The 27,200-nt window shown below is 39.8% G+C and overlaps 1 protein-coding gene, 1 long non-coding RNA gene and 1 pseudogene across 2 annotated transcripts; all 3 read right to left on the bottom strand.

Moving 5' to 3' along the window:
- LOC137744356 (TMV resistance protein N-like) lies at window positions 1–22,603 on the bottom strand (annotated as a pseudogene).
- On the bottom strand, window positions 18,777–20,083 carry LOC148692312 (uncharacterized). The gene is made up of 2 exons (XR_015953786.1): window positions 19,471–20,083; window positions 18,777–19,144 (listed from the first exon to the last, which is right to left on the bottom strand). It is a non-coding gene; the product is annotated as an uncharacterized LOC148692312 (long non-coding RNA).
- A 2,059-nt stretch (window positions 22,604–24,662) lies between the features above and the next one.
- LOC137744354 (uncharacterized) lies at window positions 24,663–25,687 on the bottom strand. The gene is made up of 2 exons (XM_088680906.1): window positions 25,499–25,687; window positions 24,663–25,175 (listed from the first exon to the last, which is right to left on the bottom strand). The coding sequence occupies exons 1-2, from the start codon at window positions 25,685–25,687 to the stop codon at window positions 24,663–24,665; spliced, it is 702 nt and encodes a 233-aa protein (XP_088537032.1).
- Window positions 25,688–27,200: the final 1,513 nt, after the last annotated feature.

Here is a 27,200-nt window from a genome sequence, read left to right as displayed (position 1 = left end):
CTAAATTTGGGGCAAAGAAAGAGCTTGCGATGCTTCCTCAACTGGGCGGTCCTTCCACCGATTAAGTATAGCTTCAGCGGCACCGGAAGCAATCTTATGCTGCAGCACAGCCGCACCAAGGGGGCCTACCAGATTGAGCCTTGTTGCAGCAGAAATAACATCTCTCATTGTAATAAACATGTACGCTCTTTGAGTAGTAGTGCTATCCAATCCTAGCAGTCCACATATAAGGCCAAATGCATGAGCATGGTGAAAAGAAACGCCCCCGGAACTTAACCAAGCTTCCATCGTAGATTTAACCGATGGTATTTCTACATACACAGCTGCGGCCACCCTCATTAGTTCCATGCCCTTTGAAATCGACGCCTTTCTAACCACTTCATCGGTAAGCATTGCATCCAACATCTTATCGAGTTTGCGAGTGGTCTCTAGATCAGGTGATATTGTTGTAGAATACACAAACGGAAGGAGCAAGCTTCCTGTATTCTCCAACAGACGGATTATAAAGGTTTGTAGATCTTCGGGACTAGAAACTACACGAGCTTGGATCGCAGCCTCGAGACCAAAAGAATGAGTAAAACCACCTGTTGGGAGGATGGAATCCAGCAGTTGCCATTGTGTCCACTGTAGAAAGGAGTCCGACGAAGCACGTTTGGTTATGTCCTCATTTATGCCCACAGAATGAGAAAAACCGTTAGAATGGAAAAGTTGCCATTCCCCTTGATGTAATGTCATATCCGAGGAAGTGTGTGTCACGTTATCATCGATCATGTTGATGACATCCTCCTCAACTGGAAAAATTGATGTATTAACAGTGGCACTTTCAGATTGTAGAGCTTGCACATCTTGCTCGTACATCAACCGTACTCCGCACTTCTTCACCTTCAAGCCTGGCCCTCTGGTTTCAAACAAGAACTCAATCTGACTGCAACTGTTATGCCAGTCCGTACCAAAGTTTTTATCACGGGATACATAGAACATCCAAAGATGATCCAAATCAACCTGGCAAAACCTTTCGCTTAAAGCGAAAGGCAGGCTGTGTGCCACATACTTCTAATTGTTTTCCACTGTGTTTCAGTCGACACATGTAGAAAAAGGTATGTAGGCTAAAAAATATATTTGTTATTGATACGTGAATGTGGCAAAATGGAAGAGAATGCAAATGGAAGAAAATGCTTATGGAAGAGAATGCAAATGGAAGAGAATGCTTATTTTTTCATTATCTTTCTCTACAAGATTACAAGGATATATATACATGATACAAATGTGTAGGTAGGACAAGGTAGCCGTCCTAGTGTGTAGGTAGGACAAGGTAGGACGGCTGTAGAGGACAAGGTAGCCGTCCTAGTGTGTAGGTAGGACAAGGTAGGACGGCTGTAGGACGGCTTGACGGCTGTAGGACGGCTAGTGTGTAGGTAGGACAAGGTAGGACGGCTGTAGGACGGCTTGACGGCTGTAGGATGACTTATTCTTCCAATAATAATATTATATACAATTACACAAGGACTCCAACCATATTCCTTATTTGTCTAACACTCCCTCTCAAGTTGGAGAGTGGATGTCAAGAACTCCCAACTTGCGTAACATACCCGAAAACTTTTCTTTCCCAAGAGGTTTGGTAAACAAGTCTGCCAACTGTTGTGCCGTACCCACATGCTTGGTCTCTATTGTGCCATCTACAATCTTATCTCGTATAAAGTGACAATCCATCTCAATGTGACGAGTTCGTTCATGAAAAACAGGATTGGCAGCTATATGTAACGCTGCTTGATTATCACAAAATAAAATGGAAGGACCATCCAAAGGAATGTTCAAATCCTTCAACAAAAAACGAAGCCAAACTATCTCGCAACAAGCACCTGCCATGGCCCTATATTCCGCCTCTGCTGAAGAGAGCGAAACGGTTTTCTGTCGTTTCGTCCGCCAAGAAATCAAAGAACCGCCCAAGAATACACAATACCCAGTAGTCGAACGGCGAGTGATAGGGCAACCTGCCCAATCAGAATCACAAAACGCAGTTAACTTGGTCTGGTTGTCAGAACGAAATAATAAACCTTGACCTGGAGTAGCCTTCAAATAACGAACAATACGAAGCGCAGCATCCATATGAGATATCCTTGGCTCGTGCATAAAACGGCTTAGAACATGCACAGAATAGGTGATATCCGGCCGAGTGATAGTGAGATATATTAACCGACCTACTAATCGTCGATACTTTTCAGGATCCTTGAGAAGTTCTCCTTTATCAGATAATTTTGTGTCATCCATAGGAAAAGTAATGGGTCGTGCTCCCAAAAAACCATAGTCCTTGAGAATCTCTAATGCATACTTGCGTTGAGAAATATAAATCCCTTGTTTGGAACGAGAAACCTCAATACCCAAAAAATATTTTAAATCACCAAGGTCTTTTATCCGAAAATGATCACGGAGAAAAGACTTTAGAGAATTAATGGCACTAGCATCATTGCCTGTAATCACAATATCATCCACATAAATGAGCAAAGCTGTGAAAGAAATACCAGACTTTTTAGTGAACAATGAATAGTCAGCTTTGGATTGTTGAAAACCGGCAGAAATGATGGCACTAGTGAATTTGGCAAACCATTGGCGAGAAGCCTGCTTAAGACCATAAAGTGACTTGTGAAGGCGACACACAAGATTCTCCCCCTGTCGTCGAAGACCAGGAGGAGGAGACATATAGATTTCTTCATGTAAGTCACCATGTAAGAAAGCATTATTAACATCAAGCTGATGAAGAGACCAAGACTGACTAGCAGCAAGAGCAAGAAGACAACGCACCGTAATCATCTTAGCAGTAAGAGAAAAAGTGTCATGATAATCAATACCTTCAGCCTGAGTGAAGCCTTTAGCAACCAAACGAGCTTTGTAGCGGTCAATAGAGCCGTCAGAATTGTGCTTGAGTTTGTACACCCACTTAGAACCAATGGGAATTTTGCCAGGGGGCAAGGAAGTTAAAGTCCAAGTACCATTAGCATGTAAAGCTTGAAGCTCCTCAGTCATAGCACGTTGCCAATTGGGGTCAGTGGCAGCCTCGGCAAAGGAGGAAGGCTCCACAGTCCGACTGACAGAGTTAATGTAAGAAAAATGCCTGGGAGAGTAACGGTGATAAGAGAGAAAATTACAAAGTGGATATCGCGTACCTTGTGTAGAACCGGGTTGCGAAGTCGAAGATGGGTGGGATGGCAGAATCACCTGCGAGCAAACGTAGTCTTTTAAATAGGATGGAGGTTTATGGGCACGGGAAGAGGTGCAGGGAAGGGGAGGATTGGTAGGTAGTGGGGGGTAGGGATGTCCGTGGGTAAAAGGGTGAAAGGTAAGGAAGTAGCGGGGGGGGGGGGAAGGAGGGGATGCCGAGAGGGCAGGGGCATGGGGAGGAACGGGTAATGGGGCAGCAAGGGAATATGTGGGAGGCGTGGAAAGGGAGGAGGGTGGAGGAGGGTGAGGCGTCGGGGTAGGAAGGGGTGGGTTATATGTAAAGTCCAGAGGGGGTGGGATGGGTAGGGTAGGCGAAGAGGATGGGATAGGAGGGTGAGAAACGGCATAAGGGTAAGTACTTTCGTGAAAGATGACGTCTCGACTAGTGAAAATGCGGTGATTGTCGAGATCGTAAAGGGTATAGGCCTTTTGTCCATGAGGATAACCGAGAAAAATGCAACGATGAGCCCGAGGGGAAAATTTGGTGGTGGGAGTGACAGAGGTAGCATATGCCAGACAACCAAAGACGCGGAAGTGGTCATAAGATGGGGTTTTCGAAAAGAGAACCTCAAATGGGGATTTATGATGGAGAAGACGGGTAGGGAGACGATTGATGAGATAAGTAGCGGTAAGAACACATTCCCCCTAAAACTTGATAGGAAGATGGGATTGAAAACGAAGGGCGCGAGCGGTTTCAAGAAGATGACGATGTTTTCTTTCAACAACGCCATTTTGTTGGGGGGTATAAACACAAGAAGTTTGTAAAAGCACCCCATGATCAGAGAAAAAACTACGAAGAGATAAAAATTCACCACCATTGTCAGTACGAATGCATTGGATGGTAGTGCGGAATTGGGTAGTGACATAAGCAAAAAAATCCTTAATTAATTGTTGAGTGTCGGATTTATGTTTCATGAGGAAGACCCACGTAAAGCGAGAAAAATCATCCACAATGGTTAAGAAATAATGAGCACCAGAAAGAGAAGATTGACGATTCAGGCCCCAAATATCACAATGAATTAAAGCAAAAGGGAAAGTTGATGAAATTGAACTCAAAAGAAAAGTTTGACGAGTTTGTTTTGCCAACGGACAAACATCACAAATATGACTAGAATCAAAAGTACAATTAAGAGAGCTAGATGCTAAAGCTTGCAAACGAGTGGAGGAGGGGTGACCAAGACGCCTATGCCAGCGGGAGGAGGTGATGGTAATGATGTTGCAGAGAGGTTGACGGGTGGGGAGAGAAGAGGTAAGGGCCACAAGGTAATACAGATCGCCACGTCGCTTACCCACACCAATCATCGCCTTCGAAACCAAGTCCTGCAAAACACACCAAGAAGGAAAGAAGGTTATGGAACACGATAATCCATCTGTAAGTTTACCAACCGATAAAAGGTCCACTCGGAAATTAGGGACACATAAAACATCCTTCAAAGTAACTGAGGAATTTAAAGGAAGAGTGCCGGTAAAAGTAATGGGAGTGGAAGCACCACTAGGCAAAGAAACAGGCGGCAAATGTGAAGGAGAACGATTAACCAAACATGAAGCGGAAGAAGTAATATGATCCGTAGCACTACTGTCAAGAATCCATTGACCATGACGAGAGGTGACAGGTAACAAACCTTGGGCAAAATCAGTAGTGAGCACGGCATTGGCCTGAGGAGGGGTGGTGGTGTCACGTAGAGTAGCTAGAACACGGGAGTGCTGCTTGGCAGAGAGGTCAGGCATGGCAAGCTGCAAGTCATGCAAAGTGGGCTGGGTCCCGTGCACTTGGTGGGTCGCTGGAGTAGAAGAGGAGGCGGGGGCCTGGGTGCCTTGCACGTGATGGGCCTGGGTGAAATTATGGGGCCGGGAAGCAGAAAACCGTGGCTGCCGGGGAGGACTGGAAGGTGCATGGCTGCGGGAAGAACTGGAAGCAGTGGCACGGCGCGGTGGTCGCCACGGTTGGCCATGAAGGGGATAACCAACGGGATAGCCATGAAGTTTATGGCAGGTGTCTCGGGTATGATAATCAAAATTGCAGTAGGTGCAGTGGAGGGGAGGACGAGCAGAGGAGGGACGGGACGAGCCACGAACAGCCATGGGAACGGCAGAGAAAGCTGCCGAAAAAAAAATTAGGGCTAGGGTTATAAACCTGCTCTGTATACCATGTAGAAAAAGGTATGTAGGCTAAAAAATATATTTGTTATTGATACGTGAATGTGGAAAAATGGAAGAGAATGCTTATGGAAGAGAATGCAAATGGAAGAGAATGCTTATTTTTTCATTATCTTTCTCTACAAGATTACAAGGATATATATACATGATACAAATGTGTAGGTAGGACAAGGTAGCCGTCCTAGTGTGTAGGTAGGACAAGGTAGGACGGCTGTAGAGGACAAGGTAGCCGTCCTAGTGTGTAGGTAGGACAAGGTAGGACGGCTGTAGGACGGCTTGACGGCTGTAGGACGGCTAGTGTGTAGGTAGGACAAGGTAGGACAAGGTAGGACGGCTTGACGGCTGTAGGACAGCTTATTCTTCCAATAATAATATTATATACAATTACACAAGGACTCCAACCATATTCCTTATTTGTCTAACAACACACAAGATGATGTGTAGCATGGAAAGTTTTGAAATGAAATGTATCGTGTTCATCAACCACACAATGCTCGTCTAGTACAAAAACAGCACACAGAGCGTATCCCGTGAACTTACTTTTATTCCAAAGTGGAGGTAGGTCTATGGTTAATGAACTCCCAACATCGTTTTGATGGCTGAACCACTTAGGAATTTCACTTCCAGGAATTGCAATTTGGAAAGTTTCTCTTGCACTAGAGTTTCCCTGTGTCAATCAAAATTGGAATGCTATTAACTGATATTAAAGTATGAAACACACACAACTACACGAGCGTGAGAGAGAGAGAGAGAGAGAGATCTCACTTGATGAAGGAATTTCTTCAGCATTTCAAATGTCATATTAAGTAAACTTTGGTTGTCATTTAGTTTGAAGCAATTCAGGAAATTGAAATATGATTTCTCCAATACATTGAGCTCGGATGTATTGAAAATTTGAAGGGACGAGCAACCATCTGCCTTCACATCCAATTTACTATTTGATGGGAGACCTGACAGCTCTGTAAGTCTCTTGCAGTTCTCGATGTTAATGCTCTCAAGCTTAACAAGGGATCAGATGCTTGATGGAAGACTAACAAAATTATTTCCGCTGAGATTCAATGCCACTAGTGAGGATAAGACTCCAAGACCATTGAGAAATGCTCCTTCCCGAAGTTTACAGTTACTTAGATTCAGATCTGTTAAGTTACACAGACCAAATGCAGGCGACCAGAAAGTCACTAGTTCTTTCTTCACTTTTTGCATCACTCCAAAATTAGGCACTTCTGTTTCAGCAGTTCTACTATCATCATTCTTCTCCAAACACTCCACCTCTGACATGCTTTCCTGCTCTTCGCCAAGTTTCAAGCATCCAGAAAGATTAAGATTTTTCAGAGACTTCAATCTGTTAATGGTTCTTGGAAGACAAACAAGATCCTTGCAGTTGCTTAGATCTAATGTAACAAGGCCACTAAGGTGTTCAATTGACTCCGGTATTGTTTCTATGGTAGTTTCATCAAGTTTAAGCACTGACAGAAGTTGCATATTTCCAAACTCAGGAACCTGCTTGACTTTTAAGCAGCCAGAAAGAATAAAAGTTTCAAGAGACTCCATTTCAATTTTTCCTAGCAAACTCTCGAGACTTTCGCAATCTTTAAGATTTAGGAGGGTCAGCTTTTTGAGAAGTCCAAGGGACTGATGAATTCCAACCAAGTTTTTACATCCTTCAAGATCTAAACTCTCAAGTTCTTGAACACCTGTGAAGTCAGGGGTCTCAGAAATGTGGTGAGAATGGCAGATTTTGATGAACTTCAACTTGGGAAAACGCTGTTCAATGCACACCACACATAAAGAGAAAAATAAATTAATCCGTCAATGCTAAGCATACAACTGAATTATTAATTGAAGAAATTATTGGCTGCTAACAAACATTCATATACCTTTATTCCCTTCCAAAGCAGATCAAGGTTGCTGTGGCACAAGTTAAGTTCAATCAGCTCATCTGGTTGGAAATATTGTGGGAGAGATCTTAAGGGATACCCAGTCCATTCGAGGAGTCTCAAGGATTCCGGAAGACAAGTGAGGCCTTGGGAAGGATGCACATTATGAACTTGGAGAAAACGAAGTTGAGACAAATTTGAGAATGCTTCTGGATTCCAATGAGCCACTTCTAATATAGGCAACTCCATAACTATCCCTTGAGCTACGTTTGTTCCCTAATTCTACAAAAACAATAATAAGTGAAGTGAAGATTATTATACAAGGAAAGTAAGTAGAGTATAGCTCTACCTTATTTATTGTCAGCACATTGTGGATGTCTTCAAGAGACCAAAGCCTACTACGTTTGCCTGGATAAGTAGGCGACTCTCGACTAACTATTTGCCATCACATTTCTTGTAGCAAACCATGCATCTCCAGCTTGTTGCTGGAAAAAGTAATAAGAGATTTATCAGAAAGAATAGTTAACCCAATTTCAGGGTAGAGCCCACAATAGTTTAGTATCTCGGTCACACGAACCCTATCCTTCCCCTTAAAAAAGCATGCAATATGTAGAAATATTTCTTTTTCTGTTTCCCTTAGTCCATCAAAACTAATGTGAAGAACATCCATGATACTTCTATCTGATGTATTCCTCTGCCTATCTATGGCACTTTTCCATTCGAGGATGCTTCTGCCACATAGAAAGGAACCTACGACAACAATAGCTAATGGAAGGCCACCAGCATACTGTACTATATCGCTGCAAAGACTCAAATAATCTTCACGGTGATCGCCCTTCTTAAACGCTTTTGAACTCAAAAGTTTAAGAGCCTCGTCATGGTCTAAGGCAGTGACCTTGTATATTCCATCAACACCATGCACCTTCAACAAATGTTCATCTGTACTTGTTATGATAATTCTACTCCCTAGACCAAACCAGTCGCGACCTCCAGCCAATTTTTCTAATTGTGCTAATTGATCCACATCATCAACAACAACAAGCACCTTGATAAACGCTAACCGTTTTTTTATCATAGCAGCTCCCATATGCTCATCCTCTATTTTCCAATTTTTTCCACCAGGGTTTTGGAGAGAAGTTTTTCTTGTAAAGAAACTAGACCCTTTTTAGAAGTTTCAGATCTAACATTGGAAAGAAAGCAGCTACGTTCATAGTGGTGACAGATTTGATCATAAACAGCTCTGGTAACTGTCGTCTTTCCAATTCCTCGCATCCCATGTATCCCTATAATGCGTACGCAGTCAGTTGTCCATCCACATATGTGATTGTTGAATGTTTGATGTATTTTTCATATCTGAAACCATTACACGATGCAACATATATGGGAGAAGAAAAAAACGTGAAGAAGAAAGGAGGACCATGGCAGCTAAGCCAACATAATGATGACCTCCAATCCCACTAATCTTAATCTATTATCTAACTTTAGCTTTACAGTGAAGAAGGGCCAAAAGCAATGGATAAACAATAGATGATGGAAGACCGAAAGCAACAGCTAAACACCAACAGCAGCTGAGCTGTTATCCACCCTACTTTTAATAATGACACATCCAATACTCCCCCTCAAGCTGGATCCAAAAGGTTGATAGATCCAAGCTTGCCAAGAAGAAGCTGAAACTGATGAGAGGCCAATGATTTTGTGAATAGCTCCGCAAGTTGATCCGAGCTCCTTACAAAATGCGTTTGGATAACCTGAGATTGAACTTGTGTACGAACATAGTGACAATCGACTTCAATGTGCTTGGTTCTCTCATGAAAAACTGGGTTGGAAGCAATGTGCATTGCAGCCTGATTGTCACAGAAAAGGGACATGGATTGATGATTGAAAACACCTAAGTCACACAGTAAACCTTTGAGCCAGATTAGTTCACACGCAGTAGATGCCATTGCCCGATATTCTGCCTCAGCACTGGATCTTGCAACGACAGTTTGTTTTTTGCTTTTCCATGAGACAAGGTTGCCTCCCACAAACGTGCAAAATCCCGTTGTAGACTTACGATCAATGGAATTGCCAGCCCAATCTGCATCACAATAACCTGTAATCTGAGTGCTTGCATTTTTCTTCATGATTATACCACGTCCCACAGAACCTTTTAGATACCGAAGTATCCTTTTGACTAGGTTAAAGTGCTCCATCGTGGGAGAGTGCATAAATTGGCTAACAATACTGACAGCATAGGTAATGTCGGGCCTTGTGATGGTCAGGTATATCAACTTACCAACCAACCGCTGATAATAACTTATGTTTGGAAGAGATTGACCCTCTAAGCTGACCTTAAGTTTAATGTCAAGAGGTGTAGGGACCGGTTTAGCATCACTCATGTTTGCTTCCTTAAGGAGATCCAAAACATATTTGCGCTGGTTAAGGAAGAAGCCCTTGTGAGATGTAGCCATTTCGATGCCAAGGAAGTATCTCAGAACACCAAGATCTTTTATTGCAAAGCGTTGCTGAAGGGAGTGCTTGAGTTCTTTGATTTCTTCAGGGTTATCTCCGGTGTTGATCAAGTCATCAACATACACAAGAACAACCAATGTACCAGTGGTGCCTGAGCGTACAAATAAAAAGGAGTCCGCATTGCTTCTTCCAAAACCAACACTGATAAGGACTGAACTGAGCTTAGCATACCAGGCTCTCGGTGATTGTTTAAGACCATAAATTGATTTGTGCAGTTTACACACAACATCCTGTTTATGACTTTGAGAGTGACCCGGTGGTAATCTCATGTAGACGTCTTCTTCAAGCTCACCATGTAAGAAGGCGTTTTTTACATCCATTTGATACATAGGCCATCCTTTGTTGACAGCCACAGACAAGAGTACGCGCACTGTGTTCATCTTTGCAACGGGGGCAAAGGTTTCCTTGTAATCCACATCAAATGTTTGAGTGAAGCCATGGGCCACTAATCGTGCCTTGTGTCTTTCAATAGACCCATCCGAGTTGAATTTAATCTTGTATATCCACCTGCAGCCTACTATCTTCTTTCCTTTGGGCAGTGGCACAATGCTCCAGGTTTTATGTTGATCGAGTGCATGCAGTTCATCCTGCATTGCTTGCTGCCACACTTGGGATTGGTTAGCTTCTTGAAATGATTGAGGCTCTTCATGCGCTGATAGGAGCATATTTACGCACCTTAGTTTAGCTTGTTTTTGTGCATTTATAGTGTTTTTCCTTAGTAAAGTAGTCTTTTAAGCTAGTTCTATGTGTTTTCAGGTTTTAAGGGCAAAGTATGCAAAATGATGCATTTTGGAGCCTTTTGGAGCAAATTAGAGCTTGGAATGGACATCATATGCTTGGAGCCAAGAGGATGGACGAAATTGAAGACTTGAAGATGATGATTCCTACTTGAGCAAGGTTTCCTAGTTGAAGTAGGAAAGTCCCTAAATGGAAGATGGGTTTCCTAGTTGAATTAGGATTCCTAGTTAAGATGGGTTTCCTAGATGGGTTTCCTAGTTGAATTAGGATTCCTAGTTAAAATGGGTTTCCTAGTTGAATTAGGATTCCTAGAAGAATGAAGATTCCTACTCAAATAAGGTTTCCTACTTGATGAAGGAAAGTCAAAATCCAAATGGTCTCAAGTGAGGCAACAAAGAAGCTTTCCAAGTCCAAGAAGGAGAAGAATTCCAAGATGAAGAAGGATTAGCTTTCCTAATCCTAATGCACAAGGTTTTCAGCCACAAAGAGGAGTCCTAAACACTTTAGGACACCTTATCCTAATCCTATAGGGATGCCATGCACTTTACCTTATCTTGGAGGGTTTCTAGAAGCCTTAGATGCCCTATCCTATCTTTGCCGTGGGTTTTATCCAAATCCCCTTAGTTTTTAGGCTTTCTAGAAGCCCTAACATTATCCTTACAAAGGTGCCGCACCCTTATCTCTTTTTCCCTACAAATTTGGCCCTTAAAACATGATTCTAGGAACCTTATCTTATCTCCTACAAAAGTGGCGCCCCAAATCCTTCTAGAAGTGCCAATTTCTGCCACAAAACACTTTGTTTCTAGAACCCTAAAAATCTGGCGCCTCTATTCCTTTTCCTTTGGGGTTTCCTACCTTCTAGATGGCCTATTTCCTTGTGGAATTGGGTTATTCAAGTCCATATCTGATTACCCTAGGGTTTTAAGTGCCTATATATACTCATATTAACCCCTAGATCAGATCACCACCTCTCTCATACACATTCATTAATTCCAGAAATTCGTCCAACCCTCTCCACACCCTTGCCGCAGCCACCAAACACCTTTCTCCTTAGTTTTAAGCTTTGCCGCACCATCCCCTTCCCCTAAACACTACTACATCCCTCCATAACCATGCATCCATACACCTAAGGCCCTAAACCTGTCCCTAGACCCTTGCCGCACCAAGGAGGAGGAGAAGGAAGCTCGGGAGTTCATGCAATTCGAGTTCGCGTCGCTGGAATTTCTAGGTGTTTCTTTTCCTTTGAATTCAATGTTTAATTTCAATTCTCTTTGTTTTGTGCGTATGAGGAACTAAACCCCCCCTTGGCTAGGGGGGGATTCGAAACCATGAACATACTTGCTATATGAATTGATTACTTCTAATTGCGTTTCATAAGTTGTGAATTCAATTTACTTATCTATGTGAATTACATTGATTTGTGTGTGTTGGTTGAGAGTGCACGCTTAATTATCATGCATAAATTGGATGCTAGGATATAAGGAAATTTCACCTAATCGTTATGGAATTATATTCACAAGTAGTAAAGGTTGATGATCTCAATCGCGTTAAGTAAATTCTTGGCATAAGTTTCATGCAATCATAGTAACAAGTGCTTCGTCAATGCTTATGGTTTTCATAGAACTTAATGATTCTTGCTTGTATCTCTATTATGCAATCATGTAGGGGACTTGTGGGGAATGTTTTGGGTTGTCGTATGCAATCATCCAATTCAATAACGTTAGGAAAATCTGAAGGTTAATTTAAGCGAACCTAATTAACTTGGGGCGTTGAGAATTCATGAGTTATTGAAAAGCAATTGGAAATCGTTTTATATGCAAGTATAACATGTGTGGAGATGAACCCCTTAGCTAGCTTCCCATCCATTCGATTCCATCAAATTCGTTTTACAATCTGTTCTAATTTAAAAAGTTTGTTTTGTTTTTAATTTCGTCCAAAACCAATCCCCCTGACTTTGTTGAGTCATAGTAGTTAGAAACCACTTTAGTTTGTGTTTTTAAGTGTCTTAGGTCAAAGTAAAACCAATTTTCGTCCAAGTTTGTGTTTAGGCTCAAAACTGCCCAGATTGTGTTTTTAAGGCAGTTTTGAGTGTTTTTAGCCTATTTTGAGTCTTGTGAACGTAGTTGAGTCTTTTTACGTGAGTTTAAGTGTTTGAAAGGTTAATTTTAGTTATTTGAGTCAGTTTAGAGTGTTTAGCAAGCCCTCCTAATCCCCGGTGTAAGAACGATCCCTACTTATTTATATGCTACAATTGTCAAAAGAGGGTTAATTTGTGTGTTAAGTAAATTTGCACATCATGCTTGAAATGGACGATTCGGTTCATTCTCCACCCTTGCCACTCCTACTTGGAAGACCGTTCATGAAAACAGCCCAAACAAAGATTGATGTGGCCAAAGGAGCATTAACAATGGAGTTTGGTGGTGATATAATTAAATTCAATGTTTATGACTCTATTAAGAATCCTAATGATAGTCATTCTTGTTTTGTCATACATGTGCATAAGGATATAGGGCCGAAAGGATCCACACTTATCAAGAAGGATGTATCAAGAACCACCATTGGAGAAAAACTTGGAGTGATTGCCCTACAACCACCCAACATGGCCGAAAGTAGCCATGGTGACATTGTTGATAGGGCTGCCGATTTTGAGCATTCACCACAATATGTTTGTAAGTCGTCAATCCCAATTTCAATTCCCATTTCAACTAATAGGTTGTTACCTTCTTTGGTGCAGGTGACCAATCGATTTAAAGGTGGTGGGAGCATTTACATGGACTTTCGGAACCAAAACACCACCATCAGGGAGGATCACTATCCCCTCCCATTCATTGAGCCATATTATGAAAGTGTTGAAGGGCAAGTTGTGGAGGACATCCCACTCCATGCCGTGGGCTCTAAGTGAGGCTAAGAAGCATGTTCGTCCGGCTGTACGACGTTAAAGCAAGCGCTACTTGGGAGGCAACCCATGCATTCAACAAAGGAAGACCGAGAAAGCACTCCAATTCCAGATTTGCGTTCCTAAACTCTTCTCTTTGTTGTTGATTTTGTTTCTGCCATGTTAGGTTGTTAGATGTTGTTTTGTTTGTTTGTTTGTTATTTGTGTGAGTCTATGTTTGAAACATTGAGGACAATGTTTGATTTAAGTGTGGGGGGGTAACCAAAGTGTTTTGATGCAAATTCGTAGGGTTTTGTCACCCATAATTTCAAATGTTGTTTCTTGCTGTTTTTAAGTGTTTTTAAGCCGTTTTAGAGTGTTTTAGAGTTTGTTGTTCTAAAAATCCGAAAATCCTAGAAAAAAATTGAAAAAAATTGTTTTGAAAACCCAAAAAGAGTTGTTTTTAAGTTGTTGTTTGTGTGTTTGTTTGTGTCTTAGGGTACCTTCCAACACAATGATGAGGATTCGGTTTGTAATTGCATGACTGTTAAAAAGAATGATTAACATGGATGAAAGTTTGATTTACTCTTTGTTTATGCTTGGTTGTGGTTATAACTTATGACTTCACATGTAATCAAAAAGAAGAAAAAAATTAGTTTTTGTAACATGCTTGAAGGAAGGAACTCAAACAAATGCTACAACCTTGTGAGACTTGAGCCTAAACGTTTATTTGGAGAGTTAAAATCTGTGCATTCTTGTTTTCTAAAGTCGTTGCATGATCTCATTTTTCTTTGCTTGGTTACTACTTAGAAGGCGTTTCATCATTTAGTTCCAAATACTAGAACTCATGCCAATTTCATTCAAAACATGTTATTGAATTGCATAACACATATTCAAGATGAAGTTAGTAGTAACCACCATAGCCAAATTGCCATATTTCCCTATTTCATTTGTTTTGTAGGATTTAACCTCGTTGAGCCTCGTTTAGCCTATGTTGTTTGTTAACCCACAATTATCCTCACCTAGCCTAGACTAGGACCACCCATACCTTTGTTCTTGAAGCATAGTAAAAGCATAACTCAACGATGAATTCCTTTTGATCATTGCATTGTAGAAAACAAGTGTGGGGGAAGGATTCTTGATATATGGGTATGCCAAAGTCTTGAATGAGGCACGGCAAGGAAAAAAAAAAAAAAAAAAATTCGTGGAAAATAAAAAGAAAAAAAGAAAAAGTTGTGAAAAGTATGAAAAGGAGTTGAAAGAGCATAAAATGAGCTCTAAGTTGTTGGTTATTGAAGAAAGGGTCCAAAACGTTGCATTTGACCCTAAGTATGCACGTGTATTCCCCGTGTTGTTTAAAGTTATTCTCTGCACTCTAAAGTGAATTCTAAGTATCAAGTTCATTGCTTTGCTTACTATTGTTTAAAGAACGGTTGTTTTATCCTTTACCTTTCTTTGTTAGCCAATACCCCTAGCCCCGTTACAACCCTTGACTTTAATCTTGAGTGTTATGTGTTTCAATTTGTGGAGTTTAAAATTGGTACGAGCATATGGTGTCACTGGTTCTTGCATCTAAGTAGTAACGTTCCATTCATGAGATCATATCTAAACATGTTATTAACTCCGGAAAGTGCTTCTTTGTCATACATATATGTGAGCATTCGTTTTCATATTTACATCTATCTTCTCACATTTAACTAGTATAGGGTGTGTAGTCAGAAAATTTGTGTGAAAATAGAGTGCATATCTTGTAAGGAATTGAGGAAATTCTCTAAGGCATGTTACTACATTCAAAATCATGTTTTAATTGGTCATTTGTGAACTAATGAGTAGTGACCATGATTAAGTAAATGCTTAAGCGTAAAGATGGCTAAAATCTGTGGGAATGATGATTTTTAACATGTCATGTGCATTGGAAATCCCTGAGGTGATTGTTGGAAGGTGTAGGTTGTGTTTTACTCGTTTTACTTCGTTTATTTACTTTGTTTCATTTTGTTTTGCTCGAGGACTAGCAAAAGCTAAGTGTGGGGGAATTTGATAGGAGCATATTTACGCACCTTAGTTTAGCTTGTTTTTGTGCATTTATAGTGTTTTTCCTTAGTAAAGTAGTCTTTTAAGCTAGTTCTATGTGTTTTCAGGTTTTAAGGGCAAAGTATGCAAAAGGATGCATTTTGGAGCCTTTTGGAGCAAATTAGAGCTTGGAATGGACATCATATGCTTGGAGCCAAGAGGATGGACGAAATTGAAGACTTGAAGATGATGATTCCTACTTGAGCAAGGTTTCCTAGTTGAAGTAGGAAAGTCCCTAAATGGAAGATGGGTTTCCTAGTTGAATTAGGATTCCTAGTTAAGATGGGTTTCCTAGTTGAATTAGGATTCCTAGTTAAAATGGGTTTCCTAGTTGAATTAGGATTCCTAGAAGAATAAAGATTCCTACTCAAATAAGGTTTCCTACTTGATGAAGGAAAGTCAAAATCCAAATGGTCTCAAGTGAGGCAACAAAGAAGCTTTCCAAGTCCAAGAAGGAGAAGAATTCCAAGATGAAGAAGGATTAGCTTTCCTAATCCTAATGCACAAGGTTTTCAGCCACAAAGAGGAGTCCTAAACACTTTAGGACACCTTATCCTAATCCTATAGGGATGCCATGCACTTTACCTTATCTTGGAGGGTTTCTAGAAGCCTTAGATGCCCTATCCTATCTTTGCCGTGGGTTTTATCCAAATCCCCTTAGTTTTTAGGCTTTCTAGAAGCCCTAACATTATCCTTACAAAGGTGCCGCACCCTTATCTCTTTTTCCCTACAAATTTGGCCCTTAAAACATGATTCTAGGAACCTTATCTTATCTCCTACAAAAGTGGCGCCCCAAATCCTTCTAGAAGTGCCAATTTCTGCCACAAAACACTTTGTTTCTAGAACCCTAAAAATCTGGCGCCTCTATTCCTTTTCCTTTGGGGTTTCCTACCTTCTAGATGGCCTATTTCCTTGTGGAATTGGGTTATTCAAGTCCATATCTGATTACCCTAGGGTTTTAAGTGCCTATATATACTCATATTAACCCCTAGATCAGATCACCACCTCTCTCATACACATTCATTAATTCCAGAAATTCGTCCAACCCTCTCCACACCCTTGCCGCAGCCACCAAACACCTTTCTCCTTAGTTTTAAGCTTTGCTGCACCATCCCCTTCCCCTAAACACTACTACATCCCTCCATAACCATGCATCCATACACCTAAGGCCCTAAACCTGTCCCTAGACCCTTGCCGCACCAAGGAGAAGGAGAAGGAAGCTCGGGAGTTCATGCAATTCGAGTTCGCGTCGCTGGAATTTCTAGGTGTTTCTTTTCCTTTGAATTCAATGTTTAATTTCAATTCTCTTTGTTTTGTGCGTATGAGGAACTAAACCCCCCCTTGGCTAGGGGGGGATTCGAAACCATGAACATACTTGCTATATGAATTGATTACTTCTAATTGCGTTTCATAAGTTGTGAATTCAATTTACTTATCTATGTGAATTACATTGATTTGTGTGTGTTGGTTGAGAGTGCACGCTTAATTATCATGCATAAATTGGATGCTAGGATATAAGGAAATTTCACCTAATCGTTATGGAATTATATTCACAAGTAGTAAAGGTTGATGATCTCAATCGCGTTAAGTAAATTCTTGGCATAAGTTTCATGCAATCATAGTAACAAGTGCTTCGTCAATGCTTATGGTTTTCATAGAACTTAATGATTCTTGCTTGTATCTCTATTATGCAATCATGTAGGGGACTTGTGGGGAATGTTTTGGGTTGTCGTATGCAATCATCCAATTCAATAACGTTAGGAAAATCTGAAGGTTAATTTAAGCGAACCTAATTAACTTGGGGCGTTGAGAATTCATGAGTTATTGAAAAGCAATTGGAAATCGTTTTATATGCAAGTATAACATGTGTGGAGATGAACCCCTTAGCTAGCTTCCCATCCATTCGATTCCATCAAATTCGTTTTACAATCTGTTCTAATTTAAAAAGTTTGTTTTGTTTTTAATTTCGTCCAAAACCAATCCCCCTTGACTTTGTTGAGTCATAGTAGTTAGAAACCACTTTAGTTTGTGTTTTTAAGTGTCTTAGGTCAAAGTAAAACCAATTTTCGTCCAAAGTTGTGTCTAGTGTTCAAAACTGCCCGGATTGTGTTTTTAAGGCAGTTTTGAGTGTTTTGGTGCTGTTTTGAGTCTTTTGGTTTGTTTTGGTGTTTTAAAGTTTAGTTTTGCATTCTTTGAATCTAGTATAGTGTTTTAAACTTGTTTTTACATATTTGAGTCAGTTTCCAAGTGATTAACAATCCCTCCTAATCCCCGGTCCAGAACGATCCCTACTTACATTCTTCACTACAATTGATAAAAAAGAGGGTTTAATTTGTGTGCGTATAAATCTCGCATCATGCGCAGATATATTACTCAAATAGGCAGTGTAATTAGGTGACAACTTTTGATAAGAACAGTAGTTGGATAAGGGGTGCTTGAGCTTGTACGTAACAAAGTCTTGCAGTCTTGCTGGTGGGTGCCTCTCACGAGTTGGATTTCGTCGAGGTATGGTAGGAAGAGACTCTTCTGAAGGTTCTTCAGGACCAATACTACGTACAGTTTCATCTTCTACAGGCATGTTCCTGTCGTCATATAAATCCGGTTGATTTGGAGCCACAAGATCCATTGTGTGAGTTTGATCACCCGCATTGTTGAGTATCTCAGTCCTTGGCAGTGGAAACATGTCCAAGATAATCTCCCCCTGACTTGTACTATCCAGAGACTTACTGTAATAAGAGTTAGTTTCATGAAATTGAACATCCTTTGAAACAATTAATCTCTTAAGTTGTGGATTATAACACTTATACCCTTTTTGTGTGGACGAGTAGCCAAGGAAAATGCATTTAGTTGCCCTAGGATCAAGTTTGTCTCGATGTAATGACTGAACATGAACAAAACAGATGCATCCAAAGACTTTAAGGTGAGACAAGTCCACCTTTCTGTTCTTGACTATCTCCATTGGGGATTTGAATCCCAAAACCCTACTAGGTAATCTGTTGATCAGGTAAGCTGCTGTCATGACGCTTTGAGACCAAAAACGTTTTGGTACATTCATTTGTAACATCAATGCCCTAGTTTTTTCAAGGAGATCTCGGTTTTTTCTCTCGGCAACACCATTTTGTTGGGGTGTGCCAACACAACTAGTTTGATGTATGATGCCATTGTTGCTCAAATATTGAGTCATGACTTGGGACATGTATTCTGTGCCATTATCAGACCTTAGGGTTTTGATTTGAGAAGAAAAATAATTTTTGACAAGGTTGTGAAAGTCCTTAAACACTTCCATCACCTCACTTTTTGATTTTAACAAATATAACCAGGTGGCTCTTGAATAATCATCAACAAAAGTTATGAAATATTTATAACCATCAAAAGATTCATTTGTTGGTCCCCATATATCAGAGTGTACAAGCTCAAAAAGATGAGAAACTCTAGACATCGAAGACCCTAGAGGTAGTCTTGTTGCCTTTGACAAATGACAAGTTTCACAGTGGGTTGATTCTTTGCCTAAGTCAGGAAATAAGGTGGATAAGATAGGTTGAGATGGATGAGCTAGTCGTTGGTGCCACAAGGTGGAAGCTTGAATGGAGGTATGGATGGACTTTGACTTGGCATGGAACCCACAGGAAGAGCTTTTTGATATGTAATAGAGACCATCAAGGTAAAACCCCTCACCAATCGTCCTCTTGGTTATACAATCCTGAAAAATGACAGTTTTTGGTGAAAAAATGGCCAAACAATTTAAGGAATTTGTGATTCTTCCCACTGAGAGAAGTTGAAATGGAAATGATGGGACATATAGGGCCATAGACTCTATTTGATCAGATATCAGGTGGATTTTTCCCTTTCCTACAATCCTAGCACCTTCACCATTAGCAACAGATACATGTGAAGGATTATGTAGTTTCTCAAATCTATGTAACTTTGACATTTGATTAGTCATATGGTCTGTGGCACCAGAATCTACAACCCAAAAATCATGTAACTCATTTATTTTAAGAGCAGTTTGGAAAGCAGTTACGATACCTTTCAAGTCTGTCTGAGGTACATAATCAGCATCAGCTAAAAAACCTGCAAATTTGCCCATCAATGCAGTAGTACTTCCATCTTCATGATCAACCGATCCATCCTCTTTTCCCTTCTTTTGTTGGAGATACGCTGCGAACTCATTTAAAAGGATGGCAGGATTTGCAGTGAACTGTTGATAGGTATCAACATTGTTGATAGATGAAGATGTTGCAGTGTTGGCACGAGGGTGTGCTCGACTTGTCTTTGGTGCGGATTTATCCTTCATGAAGTCAGGTTTGAGTTCTGGATGTAGGATCCAGCACTTGTCTCTCACATGCCCGATGTTGTCACAATGTAGGCACTTTAAATGAGGGTTTTTTCCTTTATATCTTTTTTCATTTGTCAGGTAAGCCCTAGCTTCTGTCACGTTGGTTTTTATACCATTGTTCATGACTTTTCTCCTTACTTCCTCACGTTGGATAGTTGCACAGATACTAGTGAAGGATGGTAGCTCCGAGTTCATGAGAATGTGACTTCTCAAATCCTCATATTCTGAGCTCAAGCTAGACAATAATTGAAAATTTTTATCTTCTTCAGTTCTTTTAAGGAGCACAGAGAGATCAGTTGTGTGAGGTCTGTACACTCATTCCACATGCTTCTCAAAGAACCAAGATGTTGAACAAAGCTTTTACCTTCTTGCTGTATGTTGGAGATATCCTTCTTGAGTTGAAAGATGCGAGCTGCATTGTTTTGATTTCCATACATCTCCTTCACGGTGGTCCAAAGGATGAGAGACGACTCGGAATAGCTGAAGATTTCAGCAATATTCCTTTCCATAGAATTTAACAACCATGACATGACCAGTTGATCTTTACATAGCCACCCTCCATATTCTGGAGAAGAAGCATCTGGTGCAGGTTGACTGCTATTGATGAAACCGAGTTTGGATCTTCCACCGAGAGCAAGACTAACAGCCCTTGCCCATGGCAAATAATTAAACTCATTCAATAATACTGAACTGAGTCGTTGGTTTGGATTGATATCCATTTCAGAGGCGCTTCCAGATGAAGAAGCAATGATACTTCCATCTGCCATTGTTTTTGAAAAAATAAACACAGCAGGTTCGATATACAGAACTGGCTGAGGATGATGCCCGCTCTGATACCATGTTGAATGTTTGATGTATTTTTCATATCTGAAACCATTACACGATGCAACATATATGGGAGAAGAAAAAAACGTGAAGAAGAAAGGAGGACCATGGCAGCTAAGCCAACATAATGATGACCTCCAATCCCACTAATCTTAATCTATTATCTAACTTTAGCTTTACAGTGAAGAAGGGCCGAAAGCAATGGATAAACAATAGATGATGGAGGACCGAAAGCAACAGCTAAACACCAACAGCAGCTGAGCTGTTATCCACCCTACTTTTAATAATGACACATCCAATAGTGATCTTGTAGTATTTTATCAATGCGAGATTCCATTCCTACCAAGCCCTCGTCGACAGTCGAAGATGCATACAATGAACGGTTTAGTACCCATGTGGCAACGGATTCTACAAGTTCTGCCTCCACCCTGAAATGAAGAAAAAAGAACATAAATATAACAGCATGGTCAAGTATGTATACAAAAGTAATTTGGAGGTTCCATACGAAAACCAATTGAAAATAGAGGGTGGACCAACTCTCATGCAAGATTTTGTTTTGGTTGGTCAAACTTAGACATTCGTATACCCAGAGGGAATGCCATGCAAGGTATCTTCTTCTTGTATATTATGGGAGCAACCCAATTTTGTGAAACCTTGATAATACCATAAAATACCCTTTTCCCCTATGAGAGTATCAGAATAAAACAATATAAATAATTAATATCATGCAGGTTAAGCTACTTAGTACTATGGTCTAGTGATATTTCTCTTCATTTGTAAGTGAGAGATCTTAGGTTCAATTTTCGTTAAACACGAATTTGAACCACATTATTGCTAGCCCATTGTGAGGCTAAAGCTCACTCCCTCCCTTAAGTGTCAATAATATCAATTAAAAAAAACAAATTGTACATGCAGGTTAAATTCAAATCATTATGAAATTGGCACCTGCAAATGTTCATATAAACTTTTTTTTTTTAAAGAGGGACAACAAGTGATAAGCCACAGTTATCCACCACTTCTGGGGGTTGGGAAGACTCACAGAGGCATACCTTCATAACTAATATGTGCCAACCTCTAAAAAACTAGAAAGGAATTTGGCTAAAATGATTAGAAACCAAATTTCAATTGCTGAACCAGTCAAAATTAGATATCAACAATATATCAATCAGATATCGACAAGGAGTAATGCTAGGAAGACTAAATTTTGTAAACTAAATGACATAGAAGTTGATGATTATATTATTACTTAAACGTTGATAAACGTGCTTATTTTCTATTGGTGACACATCATTTAGTTTACAAATTTAGTCTCCCTAGCATTACTCATCGACAAACTACTGAAAAACTGGTTCATTTCAACAATTGAAATCCAAAAATTGATAATTTAGGCCAATATCTTAAACTAAAATGGCAAATCAGGCAACACACTTACCAAAACTGCATACAATACCAAACTAAGATATTAAACTGTGTGTAAAATACTTACCAATGTTGTAAATCCCAGCCCTTAAGACCAGCCACCTCTCTCAAAGCAGCCCTCCACCGGTTTATGTTGTTCCTATCCTCAGAATAAACTTCTTCATGCTCCGTTACATTCCTCACGGCCAGCAAGAACCTTCCCGTTTGGTGGCGCACCTCAGACGGATCCACATTGTGAAAGATTGGCACGACTTCTTGCCCCATATCTTTTCTGCATTGCATAATCTTGACAAGCTCATTCAAACACCACGATGAATTGGCATAGTTTGGTGAAAGAATGACGAGGGCAAGCTTTGACTCCTCAATTGCTTTCAGAAGTGCTGTGGAAATGGATTTTCCGTGCTCAAGCCTTTTGTCATCTTTGAAGGTCAGAATTCCTTTATTATGTAATGCAGTGTACGTATGGCTAACGAAACTCTTGCGGGTGTCTTGCCCTCGGAAACTTAGAAAAACTTCGTATTTCCATTGACGGGCCGGAGAAGAAGAAGACACTGCGGCGGCATTCGTAGCAAGCTGCATCTCATCACCAATAAGTTGTCGTCGTAGCAGGCTCCATACTCACACCATCATTAAAAATTCACCTCCACAATCCAAACTCACAAACCCTGCTTCAAATTACATAAGTATTTACAAAAGCATCAAGGAATTTGAACTAATTAAGTAAAATTAAGGCATGGGTTTAATTAAAAATTAGAAACTTGTGATATATTGCTGAATTCATTAAAACTTAAGCTGACTTTTCACTTCTAAAGTAATTTTCATACAATTTATGAACAGGATTTTTCTAAGAACCAGGTAAACAAGCTAAAAATGTAATAAAAATATTAAAAAATACATGCTTTTTAGCAGAATTGATGAGATTCAATCAGTTCAATGAAGAAAAATACTACAAAATGAAATCATGAGATTCAATCAGTTCAAGGAAGAAAAATACTCCAAAATGAAATCATGTAAAGAAAAACTAAAAAATGTAGGGAAGGGTACCTGCCATTTTGAACATGGGGAAACCTCCATGGCGGTGGGAAAAGCGGGGGGAGAGAGAGAGAGAGAGAGAGATGAAGAGACCATAAAAATGTCTACGGGAACAAAACTCAAAATAGGTATAGTCAGTCTGAATCTCCTTCAACTTGAGTTAAGTTATTCTGATTCTCCTTCAACTTGAATTAAGTTAGTTTGAATATCCTTCAACTTGAATTAAGTTAGTCTGAATCTCCTTCAACTTGAATTAAGTTAGTCCCTGAATCTCCTTCAACTTGAATTAATTTAGTCTGAATCTCGTTCAACTTGAATTAAGTTAGTCTGAATCTCCTTCAACTTGAACTAAGATATACTGAGAGAAAATATAAGTGAGACAGACTAGTGGATTTAACTAATAGAAAACTAGATTTTAATCCCTAAATAAGATGAAGTTTAGAAAAATGTCTTATACAAGATTAAAAATTACTTTTAGTCCCTACTCTATTTAATGCCAGCATATGTATTCAATGTTTCTTTTTTTTATTTATAATTTTATGAATTTAAATTTTATGAAAATATTATAAATTTTAATTCTCATTATGGTAGGCATCTTATATAAGAAAATATTTTCGTAGAGATTTTTCGGTACACTTATGTTTTTGCATATTTTCGTATCTTCCATTAATTCATAAAAATATATTTAGGTACCAACATTTCGGTACAATGCGTTAGTATAATATGTTTAGGTACAGACATTTCAGTACACTAGTTTAGTATAATATATTTAGGTACCGATATTTCGGTACACTAGTTTAGTATCATATAATTAGGTACGAAATTTTTGGTACACTTATGTTTTTACATATTTTCTTATCTGTCACTAATTCACTATAATATATTTAGGTACGGCCATTTCGGTACACTAATTTAGTAAAATATATTATGATATGGATGTTTAGGTACACTAATTGGAGAAAGTTAAATAAAATTGTATAATAATAAATTTAAAATTTAATGTAATAACATTAAATAAGCTATCTATAAATATAAAAACTTTGACAAAAAAAATTCTATTATATATAAAAACAAAAATATAATATGAATTTGAATTAAGTACACATTAAGGGTCTAAAATCAATAATCAATCTAACGCCAGGTTTTTTTTAAATTTTAATCTTCTTGAAAGATTAAAATTAAAAAACCCCTTTAACTAATTCTTAAAATTATGACATTATGTTGTAGTGCATGTACCTTAGACCATCTGTAAAGAAGATAGTCAAATTCTAAGTGAAATATCACATGGTAAAATTTGAAGGTAGATAAAAGCTTCAACTGATATGCTAATCCTATGTGGATGGACATATCTATTGTGTGCTGCCAATTTTGACACATCAGAAAATCTAATGTCTAATTAAATTTTTAAGGGAAAACGATAGCTTTATTCATTACTAAACTCGTCAAGAGACCAAGACTAGGTTGAGTACATCCCTAATAACGTCATGGGGTTCCTCGAATCAAAATAATGAATCACGACTATATGAACTTGACTTAGAGAGGCAATGGGCCATCTTATTACAACCTCTCGGGACATACGAAATAGTACGGCCTTCAAGCCGAGCCGTCATCTCATGGATATCCTGGCAATAAAGCTGGGACTAGAAAGATCCACATACCTATCCATACATGCCGCCACCGCTTCCATTGCATCCGTCTCCTCCGCAATATGCGTGGACCCCAGTGTCTTCGTGAGTTGCAAGCCCTCCCTAACAACAAAGAGTTCCACTTGCTTGATCGATGCAATGCCCTGGAACCTCCACACCCCCTCCGCCCTGAATCCTCCTCCTTCCCCGCGGATCACCCCTCCAGCACCACCAACTCCCTCCTTCAGTTTCACAGTGCCATCAACGTTCAGTTTAAACCACTGATCACTCGGCAATAACCACCACAGCTGCTTTGGCTCCTCCACTCGGCTAGGTTGGTTGGCCACCTGGAAACCATACAGCCAGTTGAGCGTTCTTTGAACCACCTCTAAAGGCTCGGAGAAACGCCCATCCCATACCACACCATTCCCTTCCTTCCGGGCCCAAATCATCATTAGTACTCCCTCAAAATCCACCCGTTTGTTCTCGCAAATCTGGAACAACCACTTTGTTGAATTTCTGATTCAATTGTAATGTATATTTTCATACGTAACAATGTACAAGGAAACAAGTATAAATAGGAGAAGAGATGAGAGAGGGAAGGTTACAAGCAACCAACAGAGAAACCCTAGTGACCGGATAAACCTAAGCTTAATCCAATCCTTAAAGCAAGGAAAGTACACCAAATCCTAGGCTATGAAACTAATCAGTCCACTCCCTTCAATTAAGGGAAGATGACGGTTTTACACTTTGAGACAATGATGACCACCTTCATATCTAGGATTTGGTGGCTCTAGGCCATGTGACCGCAAGTCACATGGATGTATGGATGTATACTTCCAACAAACTTCTTTGAAGCGACATCATGGTTTCCGACTGTCCCCATACCCACTGGTGCAGTGAACCACACCGCACGAGAGAAGCTATAGTCCCTTAGAAGATGCTGTGCAATTTCTTCAGCTGCATCACACCTCGGGCACGAAGTTTCGAGCCTAACTCCCTTCATTACCAGGTTGATCCTTGTTGGGAGAGTATCCGTACAAACCCTCCACCCGCAGGATTTAACTTTTAGCTTCCAAATAGCCTGCCACAGACCACCTTAAGATCCTCCATTATTCGATGAAGAAGAAGCCAATAAAACTGGAGCAACATCACTTCTTATTTTATAAGCACTTTTGACAGAGAACATCCCCTTCTTATCATAATGCCACATCAACCTATCAGGCAGCCTTTGAAAACTAAGCGGGATCGAACAAATATAACAAACCTTTTCCTTCGCAAACAGTTGGTGCAACAAATCGATCTTCCAACACATATCGTCAGTGGAGATTAGATTCTTCACCATCAGCTCTCCAAGAGCAAGAGGTGTCGGTGTAAGAATTTTAACGTAAGAGGTCTAGGTAACCAATTATCCTTCCATACTCGAACAACTTCACCATTACCAATAGCCCATCTTAAACCATGCTCCAACATAAACAAGACTGCACAATACTCTTCCATGCATAGGGAGCAATAGGTAGGGCAATGGCATTCCAAAAATTACCATCTGGGAAGTATTTCGCTCTCAAAACTCTACCAACTGGAGAGTTTAGGTTAGGAATCAACCTCCACCCTTGTTTCGAAAGGAGGCTAAGTTAAAAGCATAGAGGTCCCGAAAGCCTAACCCACCCTCATTCTTAGGCCGACATTGTTGGTGTGTAAATTGAAGAACTGACTTGAGAAAGATTACAAGGTTTAATTAGTGTAATGCTTCATATCATAGGCTGAGCTTATGTGATTAAATGTAATTAGTTTGTTAAGTCTCATAGGGCTTGATGAGTGACAAGTGTTCTAATCTCAGTGTAATATAGGATGGATGGCTGAGTTTGAAACTTGAGTTGTAACACTCTTTCTTCTAACGGTTATATTTGTCTTGTATGAGCTCATATGCTCAGCGCGAGAGATCAATGAAAATGGATGCATGTAATTTCATCAAACTTAAATATAAATGTGAAATTACATTAGGTTTTAAGGGTGGGGTTTAACAGAGGTAGTTAACACTGTTGTCTATCTATTGAGGTGTATAGTGGAGGAAAACCTGGGATTAAACATTTCAGAATATTTGGTTCTTTGTCCTATTCCTTAGTACCAAGAACTCTAAGGCACAAACTGGAAGAGTCAAGTACAACATGAATTTTCATTAGATATAGTTCATGTGAGAAGGGGTATAGAATTCTAAATCCTATTACAATGAAGATGATTGTGTTCAAAGATGTGTTAATTGATGAAAATGGAAAATGGAATTGGGAGGAGAACAAAGTGAAAGAGATGTGTTCCTCTAATTGCTTCTGAGTGTAGAGAGATTGGAGAAATTGAAGAAGTTGAAGAAGATGAAACTATTGTGAGACAAGTAATACCTGAGGTTTCAACTAGCTCGGTATCTCCTACCTCTTATGAAGGATCTTGTTCTCAAAGTGCAGCCGTGAAGGATCTTGTTCTCAAAGTGTAGTCATGCAGGTGTGCAGATGAGGTCTGTTGAT

The sequence above is a fragment of the Pyrus communis genome, chromosome 12, assembly GCF_041283825.1.
Source record: "Pyrus communis isolate YQ-2024b chromosome 12, ASM4128382v1, whole genome shotgun sequence".
Classification (NCBI taxonomy): domain Eukaryota; kingdom Viridiplantae; phylum Streptophyta; class Magnoliopsida; order Rosales; family Rosaceae; genus Pyrus; species Pyrus communis.
This window is presented reverse-complemented; position numbering and strand designations above follow the sequence as displayed.